Source organism: Cheilinus undulatus, linkage group 21, assembly GCF_018320785.1.
Source record: "Cheilinus undulatus linkage group 21, ASM1832078v1, whole genome shotgun sequence".
Lineage (NCBI taxonomy): Eukaryota > Metazoa > Chordata > Actinopteri > Labriformes > Labridae > Cheilinus > Cheilinus undulatus.
The window spans coordinates 9,491,403-9,510,078 of NC_054885.1; the positions used below are offsets into that span (position 1 = coordinate 9,491,403).

General features: G+C 39.0%; 1 protein-coding gene across 2 annotated transcripts in view; it reads left to right on the plus strand.

Annotated features, from left to right (window-relative positions):
- si:ch73-281f12.4 (RA_Radil_like and Myo5p-like_CBD_Rasip1 domain-containing protein) overlaps positions 1 to 12,522 on the plus strand; it is a 48,516-nt gene extending 35,994 nt beyond the window's left edge. For both annotated transcript variants that reach the window (XM_041777839.1, XM_041777840.1), the window contains exons 12-16: positions 1,138 to 1,319; positions 1,395 to 1,770; positions 10,037 to 10,161; positions 10,567 to 10,706; positions 11,365 to 12,522. In XM_041777839.1, the coding sequence (XP_041633773.1) occupies positions 1,138 to 1,319; positions 1,395 to 1,770; positions 10,037 to 10,161; positions 10,567 to 10,706; positions 11,365 to 11,467 (926 nt within the window). In that variant the 3' untranslated portion in view covers positions 11,468 to 12,522. The remainder of the gene's footprint in view (positions 1 to 1,137; positions 1,320 to 1,394; positions 1,771 to 10,036; positions 10,162 to 10,566; positions 10,707 to 11,364) is intronic.
- Positions 12,523 to 18,676: the final 6,154 nt, after the last annotated feature.

The window sequence follows — 18,676 nt, forward strand, 5'->3', positions numbered from 1 at the left end:
TCTGGCCATACCAATAATGTGCCAATACTACTGTGCATCCCATTTCACTGTCAGTTAAAATACTTGAGAGACATACAAGCAGAATTCTCAGAAATTCTTCACAAAAAAAACTTTGGCAGCTGTGCATATGCAGTAAAAGCCCACTTCCGTATCATCCATGAGTCAGAACAGGGACCAGTGACTTAGCTATATTAATGTTTTTTCATTACTTCTTTTAATGTAAGACTCCAAGGCTGCCAAAATTAGATTTGCAAATATTAACTTAAACCATGAAAAAGCAGTTATTAAGTAGTTTATACAAAGGTCATCTGATAAGAAAAGCATGCATAGGCTTTTTTACGGGTTTTATCAGTGAAACAATTAAAATCTATCTTAAGTTTTGGCAGCAGTGTGTCACTTTTTCTTCTCTCTCTGGTCCTGGGGGGTCTCTGCTTTTCTTGGGTACATGTAGAGGGGGCTCCAAGGAAAAATGGTTGGGAAACACTGATCTAGTGTGCCTCACCGCTGATTCAGAGAAGAAATTTATCATGAGGCTTAAGGAGTCACTTGTTGGACAAACTCTGACCTATTTTCATAATCAACATGTGAAAGAATATGTCAGCAGTGTGGGAGTGTGACACTAAGACAAGAAGCTTGTAAGACACGTTCAAGTGACATTTCCCAAAGGAGAGATCACTGAGATACATGAAATCACAGTTTATTTGAGAAACAGGCATTCAAAACTGCATAAAAGTGATAAGAAGCAATAATTACAATTATAGTTCTCCTCTCATTAACACAAACATCTTTAAGTGATTTTCTCTCAGTAGGTAATCTTATCTCTCTGTATCAATCAGCTTCTCTCCTTGGACGACTTTTAAATCTGGCCATTGGCTCGCTTTCACCTGTGATCACCTCTGAAAGTGACGATAAAACCCTGTTGTCTGATCTTTATTTACTACTTTTAACTGTTGAGCTTATTTAGTTATATTTAGCCCTAGTTAACCCAATAAATGTTATTTACTTTGTTAATGAGCTGATAACCCAATTGCAGCACCTGCCAGAGTGAGGTTAAAGCTTTTATTTTGGTCAGGTGATAGTGGCGATCACATCGTACATGATTGATGATGTCTGTCCTTTCTCTCTTTCTGTCCGTAGCCGACATCCTGCAGAGCTTCGACAGTCACCCGCCCCTCGTCCTGCCTGCCTCTTCCTTCCACCTAGAGCTGGGGAAACCCCTCGCTGACCACGCCCTCTTCCAGCAGCTCACTCACCTGCAGGAGTTCATCCGCCAGCTCCCCCGAGCTGAAGCGGAACCAGAGCCTGCTGAGGAGAACCAGGTAACGAGCTGGCAGACAGGAAGTGAGACTGATTCATGTTTCCGCATCTGTTTCTGATCCTCTTTATGTTCTCAGGCCCTCACCGAGACGACAGACAGCTCGTCAGTGACCTCACCTTCCGCCAGGGTCGTCCAAGATCCGGCCCAGCAGGTGGACCCTGACCCTGTTACCTGCCCCTCTCCTGAGCCGGACGTTAACCATCCCATAAACACAGAGTCGACTCAGACTCGGGAATCTCATGGCGACTTGAGCAGCTGCGAGGCCGTCCTGACCCAGAAGCTGAAGAGTCTGGAGCTGCAGAACTCGCTCCCGGGGCAGGCGGACCTGGTCCAACACAAGAGCCTAGCTCTGGACCCGTCCTGCCTGCTGACCCCACCCAACACCCCACAGGGGATGGAGCTGGCCGAGCTGGAGGCTGACCTGCGGGACGGAGCACACCATTTGAAGAGAGGTAACTGAGCAGAAGCACAAAAACTTGCACTGTGTGGAGAGACGTTTGCCCAGAAGCTGAACAGCATAAATGCATCGAAGAAATCTAGAAACACATCAAAACAAAGCTATCGACCATTTAAAAGGCCTAACAGAGCTATAACCATTGCTGGACTTTACTTTCCATGCAAATGTATGAATAAAAACACACTAAAGCCATTTGTAGACATGCAATTCTGTCAGTTTCTAGAGAATTTAGGCAGACATCACAGCAGGAAATGATTCCTGTCAGACAGCAGTGTGGGGCAAGAAATGATGTCAAAGAACGATGCTATACTGCAAAAATCTGCCTTGATAATAATTTTGTGTCTAGTCTGAGAGAAGCACATTATCAACAAGAGTATAAAAGAACATACTGGTGTACAGAAAATGAAATTTATTAGTTTACTTATGCACAGGTAATGTGTATACAGTCTACAGTCATGCAAAAATTGAAGGGAATAAACACCACCCTATTCCACTCACTCATAGTCAATTATGTCCTCTTTTATGGTCACATCAGCTCACTTTAACTTGGCAGAATTTCTACTACAATGGAAGGCAGGAGAAACTCCGGCTTAATGAAAATTTGGCTCTTTGTGTCACAAGTGCTGCTCACTTTAATCTTTGGGAGGTTTGTGCAATAGTGAAAGCAGCACGAGAAAGAAAAAGGGAACTTATTACAGCACAGATTGAAGCACGCTAAAGCTCTTTATAAATAGACAGCCATGCAAAGGGGCAAAAACAGGAATGTAATAAGTCACAAATATGCAGATTTTACAGATATTTTAACCCAATGATGAAAATTCAAAGGAAAAACAGGGTACAGTTTGTTCAGGTTGAAGAAAAAGTAGCAGTAAAGTCGTAGATTTCACATGACATCACACAAACATGTAACCACACCCGGGCGGGAAAGAACTGCTTCAGTCTGTTATGGAGAAAATGACAGTCTTGGATTCCACCTATCTATTCCAGCCAGATTTATTTTATTAATAATGAAAGAAAGTTTTTGTTCAACTGAGTGGACTTACTGACGAGGAGACACGCCTGGGTTGTACTTCTACAGAACCTCAACAGAGAAAGAAAGCCCAGAAAGGAGCATATAACAGATTAATGCTAATAGACACTCCACTCTCATAGTAGGTTATGATAGACAGTAACACTGAACTGACTTCTCCTGATACTGATATTAAATATTGTATTAACTTGATCAAAATACAGCTGTCTTGTAACTAACATTACAGCGCCAGAACACTGACGTTCGTAACAGTAACTAGCTAATGTCAGATAATAAACACTCATATCTTTACAGACAGAAGCAAACTTGACCAAAACACATCAAAAATACAAAAAAACTGTCCGTACTTTTTTAGACTGGTGGTGGAGGAGGAGGTGGATTCTCCGCTACTGTAGACTTACTGGTACATAAACATCACTGAAGCAACATTACAGCTGTTTTTTTTCTGTTGTTAGTGATCTAAATAGAGTCAGAGAGCGCTTTAAGGGTTCAAAGTAACAAAAACTTAAAGTTTAGACTAATACCTCAGTTTTCTGTCTGATGTACATGTGTGTTTTGAAAGAATGGAGAATAAAATGCTAGTAGCTGCCACTGTCCTATGCTTCTTATTTCCCTCCAGACCAGGAGGTCATGTGACTAAAAGCTCTAAATGAACTGTTGAGTACAAGAGCCCAAAGCAGCAACATTTTACTCATTTCCCTGTCATGATAAATAATTTGTGATTGTTTTCTTGAGATTGTGAATTAAAAGATACGTTATTATCTCAAGATAAAATTCAGTTTATTCTGTGACAACAAGTTTATACTTCATCAACTCAACTAAAGAAGCAGGGATGCACAATATTATCTGCATGATATCAGAATCAGCAGATTTGACAACTTCTGATATTTACATCCTATATTATCTGCTGTAAATATTGGCTTATAAATAAGTTTTAGGCTGGACCAACAGTCCTATATCAGCTGGAGCCTTTTCTGTGTTCTTTATCATTTTTATAACTTTAAAATGTGTTCTAAGGACTGGGGCTCGCTTTTTTCATTAAGCTTTTAAGTGTGTTTCGAGGTCTTAAGTTTGAGGTCTAAAATACGTAATTAAAGCTTGATGTTTTTATTCTATTATTGCGTCATACATACAATCATATGCCTAGCCCACATGGCCTTACATGACACTTATAATTTTGATTAACCAGGATCAGAGTGCACAGTAGTTCGTTTGATGTCGTAGTATAGAAAGGGAGAATGGAGGCAAACAAACGACTGAATAAATAAACTATCTCGTCTTCTTTTCCAGGCTTAAGAAACAAAATTAAAAATTTTAAACACATCAAACTTAAACAGCAATTACATTTTTGCTCATTTAGGTGGCTTCTGAATTTCAGGTTTTGACAAGTCATTAAATATCATTTTTGATATCTGTGTTGGTATCGGCTTGGGATGCAAACAGTTAGCCAGCATAACCCTTCATCCCTTTGTTGCTGGAACAAAACAGAATTAAGAGTCTGATTATTGATAGTTTGTATCAGTGCAGGTCCTCCATCCCAGTCTAACACTCCTGTAATGACTACTAGTGGTCTTGCTGTTACTCCTAATAACCACTGCCTTGCTGCCACAGTGCTCTGTAATCCAATGTAAACAACTGTGAACTAATGGCATTGATAGCATCTTGTAGGAACAGCATGGGTTAGCTCTATTTTGATCTAGAAAGTGGGGATAAAGTTTGTCGATGCAGTGTCAAATTATTCTCAAATAAAACTGAAATATTCAGTGCGGACACTCAGCACAGGAATGAGGATCAAAGGTTGGCGGCTCTAGCACTGCTAACGTTAGCTGTTGCAGTGTGAAGAAATGTTTTTATTTGACTTTCAGCAGTTTAACACAATTATTTTGGGGGGTTTAATCAGATGGGAAATTGTACACCCAGGAACATTAGTAGTGTGGACTTAAATTACTCGTTTACATTGGCATATAGTCAAAAATCCAGTACAAACAGCTGCAGAATATTAACTGAAACCTGAACACAGAGTCTAAGGAACATGAAACAGCTCAAACCCAAAACCTCAAACAAGATGACACACAGCTTCACAAAGGCTCATTCATGGCTTCTAACACACACACAGACCAGGTTGTGACACACCGCTCCGTCTCTGAAACCTTTTTTCCTCAGAGTGAGGTCAGATCCTAAACCTCCTCTCTCTCTCTCTCTCTCTGTCTGACGTCTTTTCAGGAAACTTTTAGTGACTTGACCTTTTGGACCCGCTGCATATTTGTCCCTGGCGGGTCCAGGTCCGTCTTTAAGGTTCCCCCCTCAACATGAAAGAGAATTTTTACTGAGTCTGAGCTCAGGAATTTAAAGAGGAAAGTCTGCTCAGGGAGGGCTCACCGTGCAGGAAAGAGAGTTTCCTCTCCACCCTCATTGTTTCGGCTTTGCCTCCATCATGAGCTCATCTGTATGATAGAGTCCAATACCTCAGCCTTAGACTAAAAATACAGTTTTCAAATATGTACTTTAGGGAAATAAATTAAACTTCATCAGTGTTGCATCCTAGCCTAAGAAGGGACAAATGAAGAAGTAAAAGCATGACATAGAGACCTAACAGTTGAACACTTAGTTGAGAAAATATCTTGTGTTACTCTCCCAGAAAAAGTGACTAAACGTGAGCTCCTTAAAGGTTTAAATGCTGCCATATTAGCCATGGTTCACTGAGCATCAATGAGTCATTTTGTACATGCACTCCTGTATAGCTTGTTTGAAGTCACTTGATCCAAATGAGTCATTTGGAGGACAAAAAGGGTAGAACACCAGTTAGGAATTACTGGAAATGAAGGAGACTTTGTTTGCTGAAACTTTAAGGCAGGGGTGGGCAACTGGCGGCCCCCCACCTCACTCAGTGTGCCCCCCCAAGTCAGTTTCAAATACCACTTTATTATAAACTCAGAGAAATCAGGGCAAAATCTGCCTTGAAACATGAAAACAGAAACATTTCTCTGATAGTCTTTTACTACTGGTGAATAGTCGGTTCTTTCATTTAGTTTTCTGATTTAAGTAAAACAAATTGAATTTTTTAAAATTTCTTTTGAATTTCAAAAATTATATTCCAGTGTTTTCATTTTCTTTTATTCATTTTATTTTATTTTTAATTTCTTTGTAATATAGCCATATTTTTAGTTAGAACTTTAATCTAGTAACTTATTCATTTATTTTATTTTATTTCATTTTTATTTTATATATTGTATTTTATTTAGATTGAATTTCTTTCGATTTCCTTTATCAGTTTATTTTTCTTCTTTTTGCTTTTTTATTTAGTGCTTTCTTTTTTTCTTTTTAGTAGATTTTATCGGCTGCAAGAGTTTCTGTAAAACCTTTTTATGTGCCCTGTAAAACAGCAAATATGCGAGTAAAATATCAAGTAACTACACCTTCACTGCATTCAAAAAGCAGCTTAAAATTGCTTATTTCTGTTTCCCCTTAAATTAACTAATTATTTCTGTTTGCATTTAAATTCAAGGACACAAATGTTGATATAGTAAATGATCATGAAAGCAACATATTCATTTTTTTATTGAATTATTAGTAATCGCAGGATTTAATTGAAAATATCCAACAATCTGTTATAGTTTGGCTTTTTTGCATTGGGGGCCCTCTTATTTTTATTGTTTTAATGTCCTCACCACAATGCAAAGAAAGAGCAGTACAAGTCTAAAAATGCTGTATTAAAACACTTTATTATTTGAATCAGAGCCAAACAAACAAGTTATGGTTGTGAAACCTCCATAAGTCAATGTTAAAGTTCCAGACCTAGTATAAGCTGAGCTCTAAGTGGTTTGGCTGCCTAAACATAACCAAAGTGTGGCAGCACTGTATGGAAAAACAAATCCATATGTGTTCCATAAAACAAACCATAAAACGCTGCTTTATTCAGCTTTTTTCCAAGATCTAAAGTCTGATCTGATGACCCCTCCTCCAACACTTTCTGTCACATGTGATCGTGTTTGACTGTAAGAGGTTCAACCTGTGTTAAAGCTCCTAACAGACCCCCCATTGTGTGCTGCAGAAGTCTGTAGTCTGAGGGATTTATTTGATCTAAATCAGAGTGCTTTACTCTCATTGGTCACATAAATCTTTAGGTTTTCTCTCTGATGATAAAAGTAATTTATTTAAAGAGTTTGAGGATTACTCACAGAAACCGTCTGTCACCAGACCTGCATGTTAATCTCAACAAACAGTTTAACATTACACGCTTTGATACTTTTTACTCTGCATAGTGTTTGTCATTGACAAAACATCACTCATTGAAACAGTTGATTGGAAGAGGTTTTATCAGTTATTATATTGAGACCTGACTCAGAATCATTGTTGTTTTACTCCTGATTTGTAACGTTAAATTTGGTTTTATTTTTAATGTCATTTTCTTTTTAAATGTGACCTTTTTATGTCTAAATCTTGGTTGTCAAATATGTTTTGGGCAAAAAGTGAAAACAAAAAGGCCTTTGATGTCATCATGTAAGAATTTCTTTATGGAAATAAGTAAATGAACTATTTTTTATTCATTTGTTGATATTTTCAAAGTTAATAACTAACTAGTTTTTCTGATTATAACTTTTAAGTTGATTTTTTTCCAAAAAGACAGGCAAGTCTTGAGTAACTACCTAAGTAAAGACAAGCCAAGTCAAGTTCAGAGGAAAGACGAAGGTCGTGTCTCAAAAATGGCAGTCAAGTCCCAACAAAAGACAGACAAGTCCCTGAATCAAGTGCCTTGCAATGGAAGTCAAGGCCCTGAGAAGGACTGTCAAGTCCAAGAAAAGGCAATCAAGTCCCCATTTGAGTTCTATGTAAAAACAGGAAGGTCCCAAGGCAAATCAGAGGCAATGACAGTCAATTTCCAAGAAAAGACAATGAAATCCAGTTTTCAAGTCCCAAGTATAGACAGTTGTTTCCCCAGTCAAGTTCCAAGCAAAGACAGGCAAGTTCCAAGTAAAGACAGTCAAATCCTGAGTCATGGCCCTAGAAATGACTGTCAAGTCCCTTGAAAAGACAGTCAGGTCCCTGGTAAAGACAGTCAAGTCCTAAGTCACCTTCCAAGACAGTCAACTCCTGAACCAAGTGTCTTGCAACTGCAGTCTAGGCCTTAAGAAGGACTTTCAAGTCCATGAAAAGGCAATCAAGTCCCCATTCAAGTTCTGTGTAAAAACAGGAAGGTCCCAAGGCAAATTCCAAGCAACGACTGTCAAGTCCCAAGGTAAATCCTAAATAAGACCGGCAAGTCCATTGTCAAGACCCTAGAAAAAACACAGTGAAGCCCCAAGTAAAGACAGGCAAGCCCTGAGGCAAGTACCAAAAAAGGCAATCAGGTCATGAGTCAAGTCCAAAGAGGTGATCAAGTCCATTATCAAGTCACAAAAAAAGGCATTCACTGCTCAGGTCAAGTCCCAAATTAAGTCCCAGATAAAAACAGTCATGTCCAAAGTCCAAAACTTTGAATCCAAAGTCCCTAATAAGTCAGTAGCAGTCAGTAATAAGTCAGTAGGAATTCATTTTTAAACAACCTGCAGCTTTTTAAATCTCGTTTTTTTTTCGAAGTCAAAGGACTTGAGTTCAAAAAGTCACGAGTCATTTAGGTTAAGGTCAAAATTGAGTTGTAAGCCCTTTATAATATTGTCAGGTTGAGTCCACAATCATCAAATTTGGGGACTTGATTTTGACTCGAGTCCACATCTCTGGTTTTATCTCTTACAAGATAATAATTTTAGATTAATATTTATTCAACTCTTGGTTTGGATCTGTTTTATCCTTTATAATTTTACCTAATTATGTATGTGATTGTAATCTAAATGAGAGTTTTGTCCCTGTTTGTTGTGTATATTAACCATTTATCCATCAAATTTTGTCATAAATATGTATGTGTCCCTCTGTGTTTATGGCTAACAGCTAATATTATTTTGAAAGTTTGCTAATCCTTTAATCTGGCCCCAAGAATCACAGCGAGGTGGTGATGTCAGGAGAGAAAAGAGCCGGGCGGCCCGTCATGGGAATTTACAGTCGGGTTGGTGCGTGGAATCTTAATCGGGGGCGGCATTGTTCGGGGCCGGTCCTGCGTGGGGGGCAGACGGACTGCATGAGGGGGGTCTGCAGGGTGGGAAACAGGTTTTATTAGGAAGCTGTGTTGTTGTAGTGACAGGACAACCCACATGAGACAGACAGGAAGTCCCTGTGAAATGTTAAGTGCATGCTAACATGCTAATAGTTAAAGTTTTCAAACTAAAATTTTCATTTCGTATGTTGTTGCCTTAAAAGGCTTATAAGTATTTATACTTTGTACACAAAAAAACACTAAACAGTTAAAGTTATGCAAAGGTTCATTTTTATGTGCTAATGTCTCCATTAAAAGAGAAATACATCAACGTATCAAATTTTAGCTTACCAATGTTAAGAAAGTTTACAATCTTAGCTTTTTGTTGTCCCACATTATACCCATAATGGATGCTAACATAATTATTTAGTGTCTGCAAATAGACATGAGCTGTTGGTTAAATGTTTTCATACATATGTTAAGACTACTTTGTTTGTTGGTTGTCTGTTTTTTTGGTTTGTTTTGGTCCGTGATTGGTTGGTATGTTGGTTGGCTTGGTTTGCTTGATGGTTTGCTCTGTTGTTGGTTGGTTGCTTGATTGCTCATTTGACTGGTTGGTTGATTGTTCGGTTGGCTTGGTGTTTGCTGGATTGGATGGTTGGTTGGGTGGTTGGTTTGTTTTGGTCCGTGATTGGTTGGTTGGTTGCTTGATTGCTCAGTTTGTTGGTTTGTTGGTTGCTTGCTTGATTGCTTGGTTTGTTGGTTTGTTTGTTGCTTGCTTGCTTGCTTGTTTGATTGGTCAGTTGATTGGTTGTTTGGTTGGTTTAATAATTGGTTTTACTGTTTTTTTATTTGTTTGTTTGTTTGTTTGTTGTGATTTTCCTAAATAACTAAAACAAACATAAATATATTACCACAGAGCATGAGGCACATATGATGTTTAGTCTAAAGTCAGTGGGCTCCCATTCTTATACTGACAGTTATAGCATGCTAATTCTTAGCAGTGCAATCTATAGAAATAATGCTAACATTTACAGCAGGTTTGTTGATGAGTTAAATGCAAAAGTAATGTAAATGTGTAAAACAATCCCTCAATAATAGTGATGGATATAAAGATAGAATTGTCACTAAACTTTACTACCCCTTTTTTCTCTTGTTTTTCAGCCAGTGGACGTGTAGAGAAGAAGACAGAGAACGATGGAGAAGAAGAAGAAGAGAGTGAGGAAGTGTTTACAGTGGAGCTGCAGAGGGGACCTCATGGCTTAGGTCTGGCCCTCGTTGATGGAATGGTACAGCTATGAATTTTCTCTCTCTACTTTTCCTTTTTCTATAATATTTGTAATATCATATTACATTTTCACAGAACAGTTGTGTGAGAGGAACATAAAAGCGGACTCTTAGCCTTATTTCTTAAATTAGCTTTTGTTTTCTCATGGCTAAATCCGGACTCAGGAAACCCTTTTGCAGCTGCTTTAATCTCATGTAGAAACTAATCAGATTAGACTTTAAAGATTTCAGATAAACCAGCTGAAAGAACAGATCTAATCACACTAAAAGCTGACAGAGTGGAGCTGGAAACAGGAGAAACACTCACTACAACATATTTGTGCTTGTATATCAGTTGTAGTACTTAATGTGTGAAGTGTTACAAGTGGGAAGAGATTCTCATATTGATCATTATTTAATTTGTGTAGAAAACTCCTCTGAGGATGAGCGGTATCTACGTGAAGTCTGTGGTTCCCGAGTCCCCGGCAGCTCAGTGTCAAAAATTGAGAACAGGAGACCGAGTCCTCGCTGTGAACGGCATCAGCCTGGTCGGCATGGAGTACAACACGTGAGTGTTAAAATGCACACATTACATGTAAATGAAAATAGAATGTGAGAATTTAAAAACACACTTTACACACACTATATAACACATTCATATTAAGTGATCCCACAATGCTTTGTGGGTAGCTCGTGCAAGCCTTGAAATATACCTCTTAGTAAAAACTCCTTATGTTGTGTGATTATTTTTCCTCAGCTCAAAACAAAATAAGCAGAGAAGCTGGGACTAGGAATTGTCTAGCAGGGTTGTAGGGGGTGCAGGATGAGAGGATGGAATGATGCATTATGGGGTTGCTTGAGCAACAGAACGTGCAGCCAATGGCAGAGAATTAGTGAGCGTGAATGAGGTACAGCAACAGAACAGCAGCTTTCAGTAGGAGTACACGCCTCATTATGTAGCAATCTTTGATATCATGTAAAACATTTCCATGGCAAAAAATAAAGGTTCTGTTTTAATTTTGAACAAAATTTTAAATCCTCCGGCTTTAAAAAATGTTGAATAAAGGAGTAGCCATTTTTAATTAGTGTAGATATTACAGTGCAAAACACTGGCCTATTGTATTTCTGTGTTATTCTGCATGTTACTGCGTGTCTCAGTGTTTACAACTATGTCTCTGTATCTTAAAGTGTCTGCATATTTACAGCTCTGTTTGTTTCTGTCTCAGAGGTAGAGAGCTGATCCGGTCATCAGGGGACTCGCTCAGACTGCTGGTGGCAAAGATCGACTCAAAGGCCAACAACAAGGGCTGGGCTACGACTAAATGCTGAAACACAAGCTCAAAAACAAACCACAGGAGCTCGGCCATGACTAAATGCTGAAACATAAACTGCTGTGGATGCTCAGAGTTCATCCACCTGCAAAATACCAACAGGATCTCTCAGCCAGACCAAAGGAAACACTCTTCCTGACTCTCATTTTGGCTTATGGAGACAATCAGCTGACGCAGCAGGAGCAACTCTGTTTATAGTCACAGTTTGCGTGTAAATACAAGATTTTTCCTTCTACTGTCCGGCTCCTGTGCGGCCTCTAAACAGACTCTACAGAAACCATCATAAGAGGAGAGACACAAAAACATCTGGGGATATTTTTAATTATCTGAAGCCCACATTTTCTGTCTGAAATGATCACCAAGCTGCTCTGGGAGCAGCACTTGATTCATGTCTGGAATTAACTGGAATTATTTCAAATGATATGGCTTTAAGACTGTTGTAGAAAACTGTGAAACTGCACCTTTAAACCTGATAAACCTGCATCTTTGAAGAGGGTAAAAATTATCTTACATCTGTGATTTTGGCCTCTTGTTGATGGTTATTTATCATCTTACAGAACAAGTAGACTGGTGAATTTTCAGGGTTTTTAATCACATTTTTAGAATGTTTAAAACTTTGAAAACACCTGGAAACTTCTTAATCTGCACCCTGAAGTGGTCACCAGTCAATCACAGGCTGGCACAGACAAACAATGACTCACACCTACGGGCAATATAGAGTCACCAGCTAACCTTACAAGCATGCCTTTGGACTGTGGAAGGAAGCTGAAGTACCCAGAGGACGTGCAGACGCCACAAAGAAAAGCCCTGTCAAACAGGGGTTCGAACCAGCGACCATGCAGCCCTTTAACTTACCAGCTTTTTAATAATTTGTAAGGAAGTATTTTAGCAGTTTTCTTTTTATTTTTGACCTCTAGAGTATCACACTTTGTTTTTCATCTCTGCAAAAATCAGAGCTGTAAATGAAAAAAAACAGAACTTTTCCTTTAAACCCTTTCTCTCTCTATGTCTGGGACTGAACCTTTAACATGCTGGACTCATGAGCTGAATGAAGAAATGTTTGAATGTTTGACCCTGCAGAACAAAACTGCAGCAGTGTGTCGCCGTTTTCAGCACAAATGTACACAGTGTTAGTATAAAGACACAAAGTATTCATTTTTCTAATATTTATATTCACAGTATTTTGGAATCTATGGAATAAATAATATTTTGTCTTCAAAAACCTGGAGCTGGATGCTGATTTTGTTTTCTCTCTTCATGTGTAAATGTGAGTTTGTGTGCGCGGGTGGAGCTGCTGGGCGTGCCGTCAGCTGTTTATAGCCTCTCTGTGGTTTCCAGCTGAGCTCTTTCCGCTGACTCTGGCTCCGTGCAGCTCAGCCTCTGAGTTTGATATCAGGATGAACGTTTAAACATGCTGCACACTGTCAGCTACCATGCTGTGAAATATGTGCCTTCTCCCTGATTTCTTATTTTTTGCATACTCATCACACTTGAATGTTTTAGGTCATGAAACTACAGTTTTTAAAGGATGATTGCATTTTTTAAGGGAAAAAAGCCATCCGTACCTACAGCCATATGTGGAAAAGTAGTAATGACTAATGACTAGTGTGCCACCCTTGGCCAAGAGGATCTGGCTGCAGACCTCTACAGTGGGGTGACCTCAACCGTGAGGCAGGAAATGGCATGGATTACTTAAGCTGGAGCCTGGATGATGTATATTTTCTGCTCACTGTCCGAGCAGAATTTTATGAATAAATTAGAAATTTACTAAACAGGATAAATTTAAATTTAGCACACCACAAATGAAGGAAAACCCAAAGAGGGCTAGGATTAGGCACCTGAGCCCTAAAGGTTAGGGTATAGGGGAGGAAGGGGGAGATTAAAAAAGAAAACACACACAAACTAAGTAAAAACCCAACAAGATTTAGGACGTCACTTTCTGCCCCATTGTAGAGGTCTGCAATAGAGTCCAAAACGTCCCACCACAGAGGTCCACAGCCAGATGCAAGGAGCAAGGAGAAATGCAATAATTTGCAATACATCTTTAACATCACTGTGGAGGAATTTGAGCCCACTCTTTATTGCAGAATTGTTTTAATTCAGCCACATTGGGGTTTTTGCGGTTGAACAGCCTGTTTAAAGTCATGCAATAGCATGTCTATCTGATTTAAGTCTTGACTTCGACTAGGTCACTCCAAAACCTTTGTTTTGTTTTGTTTTTTTTAGCAATTCAGAGTTGGATTTGGGGGTGTTTTGGATCATTACCGTGATGAATAACCCAAGAGTGCTTGAGCTTAAGATCACAAACCGATGGCTAGACATTCTTCTTCAGGATTTTCTGGTAGAGAACAGAGTTCATGGTTCCATCAATCAGTGGTCGTCCAGGTGTTAAAGCAGCCCCGGACCATCACACTACCACCACGTTTGACTGTTGGTATGATGTTCTTTTTAGAAAATGCTGTCAGTTTTATGCCAGATGCAACAGGTTGCTAACCTGACATGCCATATGGATTTGTTTCACACATCCATCTGGGAAAGCTTCAATAGGAAACGTTTGAGAAAAGGCAGAGGATTTGAAAAAAGTGTGATTGGGTGAACGTCCTGTCCGTCACATCTCTACGGGCCAATCAGAGCAACAAAACGCATGACGTATCGAGCCGCTCATGCGCAGCTAGTGAGGAATAACGTGAAACATGGCGACTATAGACATGTAAGTCCTCGACTTTTGCAGTTTTGGAAAAGAAAACAACTCGCTGCTGTTCTTTGTTCTTCTTTTAACGAAGAAATGTTGTCAAGTTCTGATAAAACTGGCGCTTTTGCAGCATCCATGCTAATCTCTTCCTCCATAACTGCACCAGCTCTTGCTGCTGCTTGTTTACGTCAGGACTCTGCTGTGCCTAAAAGTACTGCCCCTCATCACTGATTGGTCCTGTCACTTTCTAACCAGGCCCAAACGGTTCAGATGGGAGCTTTGCAAGATGGATTCGACAGTGAGAAACAAGGAAACGGACGTATCCATCTGCTTTGCAAAGTTAACAGGATGCACACCTTCCAAAAACTTCAACTGAGGGCTCATCAGTCCACAGAATATTTTTCCAGAAGCCTTGAGAATCAGCGAGAAGGCCAATGTGAGATAAGCCTTTGTGTTTTTTTTTCAAAGATTTTGGCCTCAAACTCTCCCATGGATGCCATTTTTGCCTAGTGTCTTTCTTATTATTGAGTCATGAACTCTGACCTTAACTGGGTCGAGTGAGGCCTGCACATCTTTAGATGTTGTTCTGGGTTCATTTGTGACCTCCTGGATGAGTCATTGATGCGCTCTTGGAGTCATTTTGTTAGGCCGGCCACTCCTGGGAAGATTCATCACTGTTTCCAGTTTTCTCTATTTGTGGCTAATGGCTCTCCTTGTGGTTTGCTGGAGTCCCAAAGCCTTATAAATGTCTTTGTCATTCCTTTTCTAGACTGGTACATGTCAATGACTTCTTTTCATCTGTTATTGAATTTCTCTAGATAGCACCATGATGTGTTGCTTTTTGAGATCTTATAGTCTACTTCACTTTGTCAGACAGGTTCTATTTAAGGGATTTATAGATCCTTCAGGTCAGGCAGCACTATGTAAATGTTAACTTATAAACTAACAAGCCAACAGCTATCATGTTTTACAGTGTTGCATGGTGACTAATCCTTCTATAATGGAGCAGATAACACAATGAGAGAATAATTAGATCAGCAGTGATGGTTGTGGGATCTTCTTCCTTCCTGTTTATCTGAAAGAAAGAGAACAGTGGGCAGAGTCTGTCGCTGCTGTCTCATAGTTCCCAGTACAGATCACAGTTGTCAGAACTGGGAACAGGGGGGTTGTGTATGGTGGGGTGGTGTGGGAAGGGTGTTGGGCCCTGAGGTGCGGCCCCTCCATCAGACAGACAGGAAATCCTGTCTGGAGACGAAGGTGTGTGAGCAAGGCTGAGCTGGATGAGAGTGGTCATGAATGATCTGGAGAGTTTAGTTAAGTCTATGATTAGGTTTAGTGCCGATTACTTTTACTGTTTGAGGTGTCAATTACTGATGTAACTTTTTATTTAGAAGGAGTGGGTGTGTGTGTGTGTGGGTGTGTGTGTGTGTGTGTGTGTTGAGGGGGGTTAAACGGACAGATGTTCACATGGCCCTCAGTATTAGCTGATCCCATTCATACCCACTGTCATGTACACATTCCAAAAACATTGGGACATTATGTAAAATGTAAACAAATGCAGTGATTTTCAAATCTCATAAGCTCATATATTTTCAAAATAGAACATAAACAACGCATCAGATATTGAATCTGAGACATTTTACCATTTTAGGAAAAATACTAGCTCATTCTGAATTTGATGGCAACACTTGGAACCTGGGTTGATCCAGCATTGTGAGGTAAACTTGACCACGGAAAAAGGAACTTAGTATGGATTGAAAATCAATAAATCAAGCTGTATTTGTAAAGTAATTTTCATTTTTAAAAAAAAAACAAAAGAAAAGTGAAAAGGTAAAGTTCAATAAAACAAGGTGAAGATAACTTTTGACTTGTCCACTGACCTGTTTTAGTAAGTTAATGCATAATGGACCTTAGTTAATCTGCAGCATTGTGTTATAAAACAATTATTTTTACTTTTTTCATTAAGTTAATGTCAAAGTCATGAATCTTATCCAATTTTGCCTTTTTCTTTCAAAGTTAAACAGTTCTTTAACCTAATAAAAAGTTATTTACCTTTAGTTTAAGACTACCAAAATCCAAAATGAAACAAAAATATTCTTTTAAATATAACATAAAATTTAAAAAGGGAGGTTTATCGCAATTAATGTCAGATAATCACATTATGAAGTTAAGTTTAGAGAAGCAGTCTGCTATAATGAATTTGAAATCACTGCAAAAAAGATCAAATGTGGCTGTTAGTTTGAACATTCGCTCTTGTAGGAATCCCCCTCATGAATTTTTATGTCGTCTGCGACACAACGATCACTCCAGCCTCTCCTTTTCTTTACACACAGGTGTACTGCAGGTGCCGGTGAACTCTTTTCCTCTCCGTATGGAGGTGTTCACTCATCCGACGTGAAACTACCGCTCAGTTTCTGTTTGTCATGCAGGAATTCACAGGTTTGAAACTTGAACACAGGGAAAGCTCCGGTCAGGCGGGGGTTAAGTAATGCTATGTATGTATCTTTCTCATGAGGTTTATCATCTATTCCTCTTCATTTGTGTTCTTTGGAGATAAAGTATAAAACTGTAGTACATACTTGACTTGAGTCTTCCCTTCTCTCAGTGCTTTTTTACAGAAGTCATTTCATTTTGGAAAAAAATTTGAATGTTAACTCTACTTTCTTCATCTCACAGATCATTTCCAAATCAACGGATTTAAAAAAAAAAAAAAAAAAAAAACATGAAACCATCAAGCGAAAATATTAAGGCACACCACAACCATATCTATACAAAATAGCCTCTTACATGTTACAGTAGACCAAGTGTATAACATTAGTTCAGGCAGGCCACAGAGTCAAGTGCTGCCTGAGATCAGCTGATCTCACACAAGCCTTCATCAGCTGATGACAAGCTAATTCATTCTAAGCATTCTATTTGCTAATCGCACTCATCCTGCCATATTTAAACTGCTCTTCTTTGGCTACGCTTTGCTGCCTCTTCTGCAAGCTTCTGTTTACAACCCTCCTCCACCCCAGCTCCTCCTTTATTCTGCCTCTGACTTTGTCAGTGTCATAACTGTTAATAAAGAGGTATTTTATAACCACACATCATGTGTGTTTCCTGATAAAGTGATCCTGACTGAACTTATTATTGTACAGTTGTAGTAATAACTTATTGTTGCACACATTCCCATGGCACACCAAGACTTGGCTCAAGGCCCACCAGTGTGCCTCGCCACACCATTTGAGAACCACTGCTCTATAATAAACAATTTCTCCCTGTTGATTAAAACTTCACCAAACAGTGAACTTTCACAATCATTCAAGATTTAATCAGACATAATGTAGAGTCGTGTCAGTGCTGTAGAGTCAGGAGTTTTTGATCTCAATATGTATTTTTTTTTTAAAGATTTTATGTTTCATCAAACTTAAACCAGATACACAAATACTCAACAAAGTTAATAGTACATGCAGCACGTGTAAATTTGCATGCATTTTCTAGATTTAACGTGCATCCTTTTACTCAGGTCACATTCTCGTTGAAAACTTTTTGCATGTAACATTATTTCTACTCCAGTAATTCTGCAGCCTGTGTAGAAACAGCTTTGTCCATTCTGTAACATCATCCTCCTTAAATTTGTGCTGTAGCTCAGAGACAAAAAAAAGGTAAGCTGCAGCGCCCTCTGGTGATTATACAAAAATATTACATATCCTTAATAAAGGATAAAGGGCCTGGATGTATTCAATGTTTGCTACAGTACTATTCACATTTAGTAGATTTAAAAATGAACGGACAAGTGAATGCCTGATTAAAAACTATACCGTATTCTGCACGTGTGTGTGGACAGCAACACATTTTTCATGATTTCAGCAGACAATTCAAAAAGCTTCACACATGACATCAAGTTACAATGACAAAGGGAAAAGTAAACACACCACAATCATAATAAAAACCAGTGATCAAATCAAGAATTTGGTTCTTTTATAAAATGAATGCGCTGACAGGCTCAGTAATATCAGGTCTGGAATACCACAAAGATAAGATCTAAACAAGTCAAGAATACTGTGGAGGCGGTCAGTGTGTCATAGTCTGAGTCTACAATCAAGAGACACCTTCAGACTTTTAGAGAACATTTAAAAAAGACGCCCAGGTCTGGGTTCAGGTTCTTTGGACTCATGAAACCATTAGCCTATAAACTTGTACTAGAGTGATGGGAGGAGAAAATTATGGAGAAGGAACCAAACAGCTCATGATTGAAAGCATACCAAAACATTTGTCAAACATGATGTGGACAGTGTTACTAGTGGGCTCAGAAGGGGGTAGAAGAGGCTGTCGCCCAACCTGATGCCCCAATGTTTGAAAAAGCAAAGTGAAAGTGCCCTTTTGGATGCTTCTATGGAAGATATAGATAACAAGTGACCTCTTTGATGCTCTGTAAGTGGAACATTCAATAACAAGTGTTGGTTTTGGCACTTTCTACATGGACACGATTTGACCAAAACGCCCTCTTTGGTGCTGCCTTAAAGAGAAAAA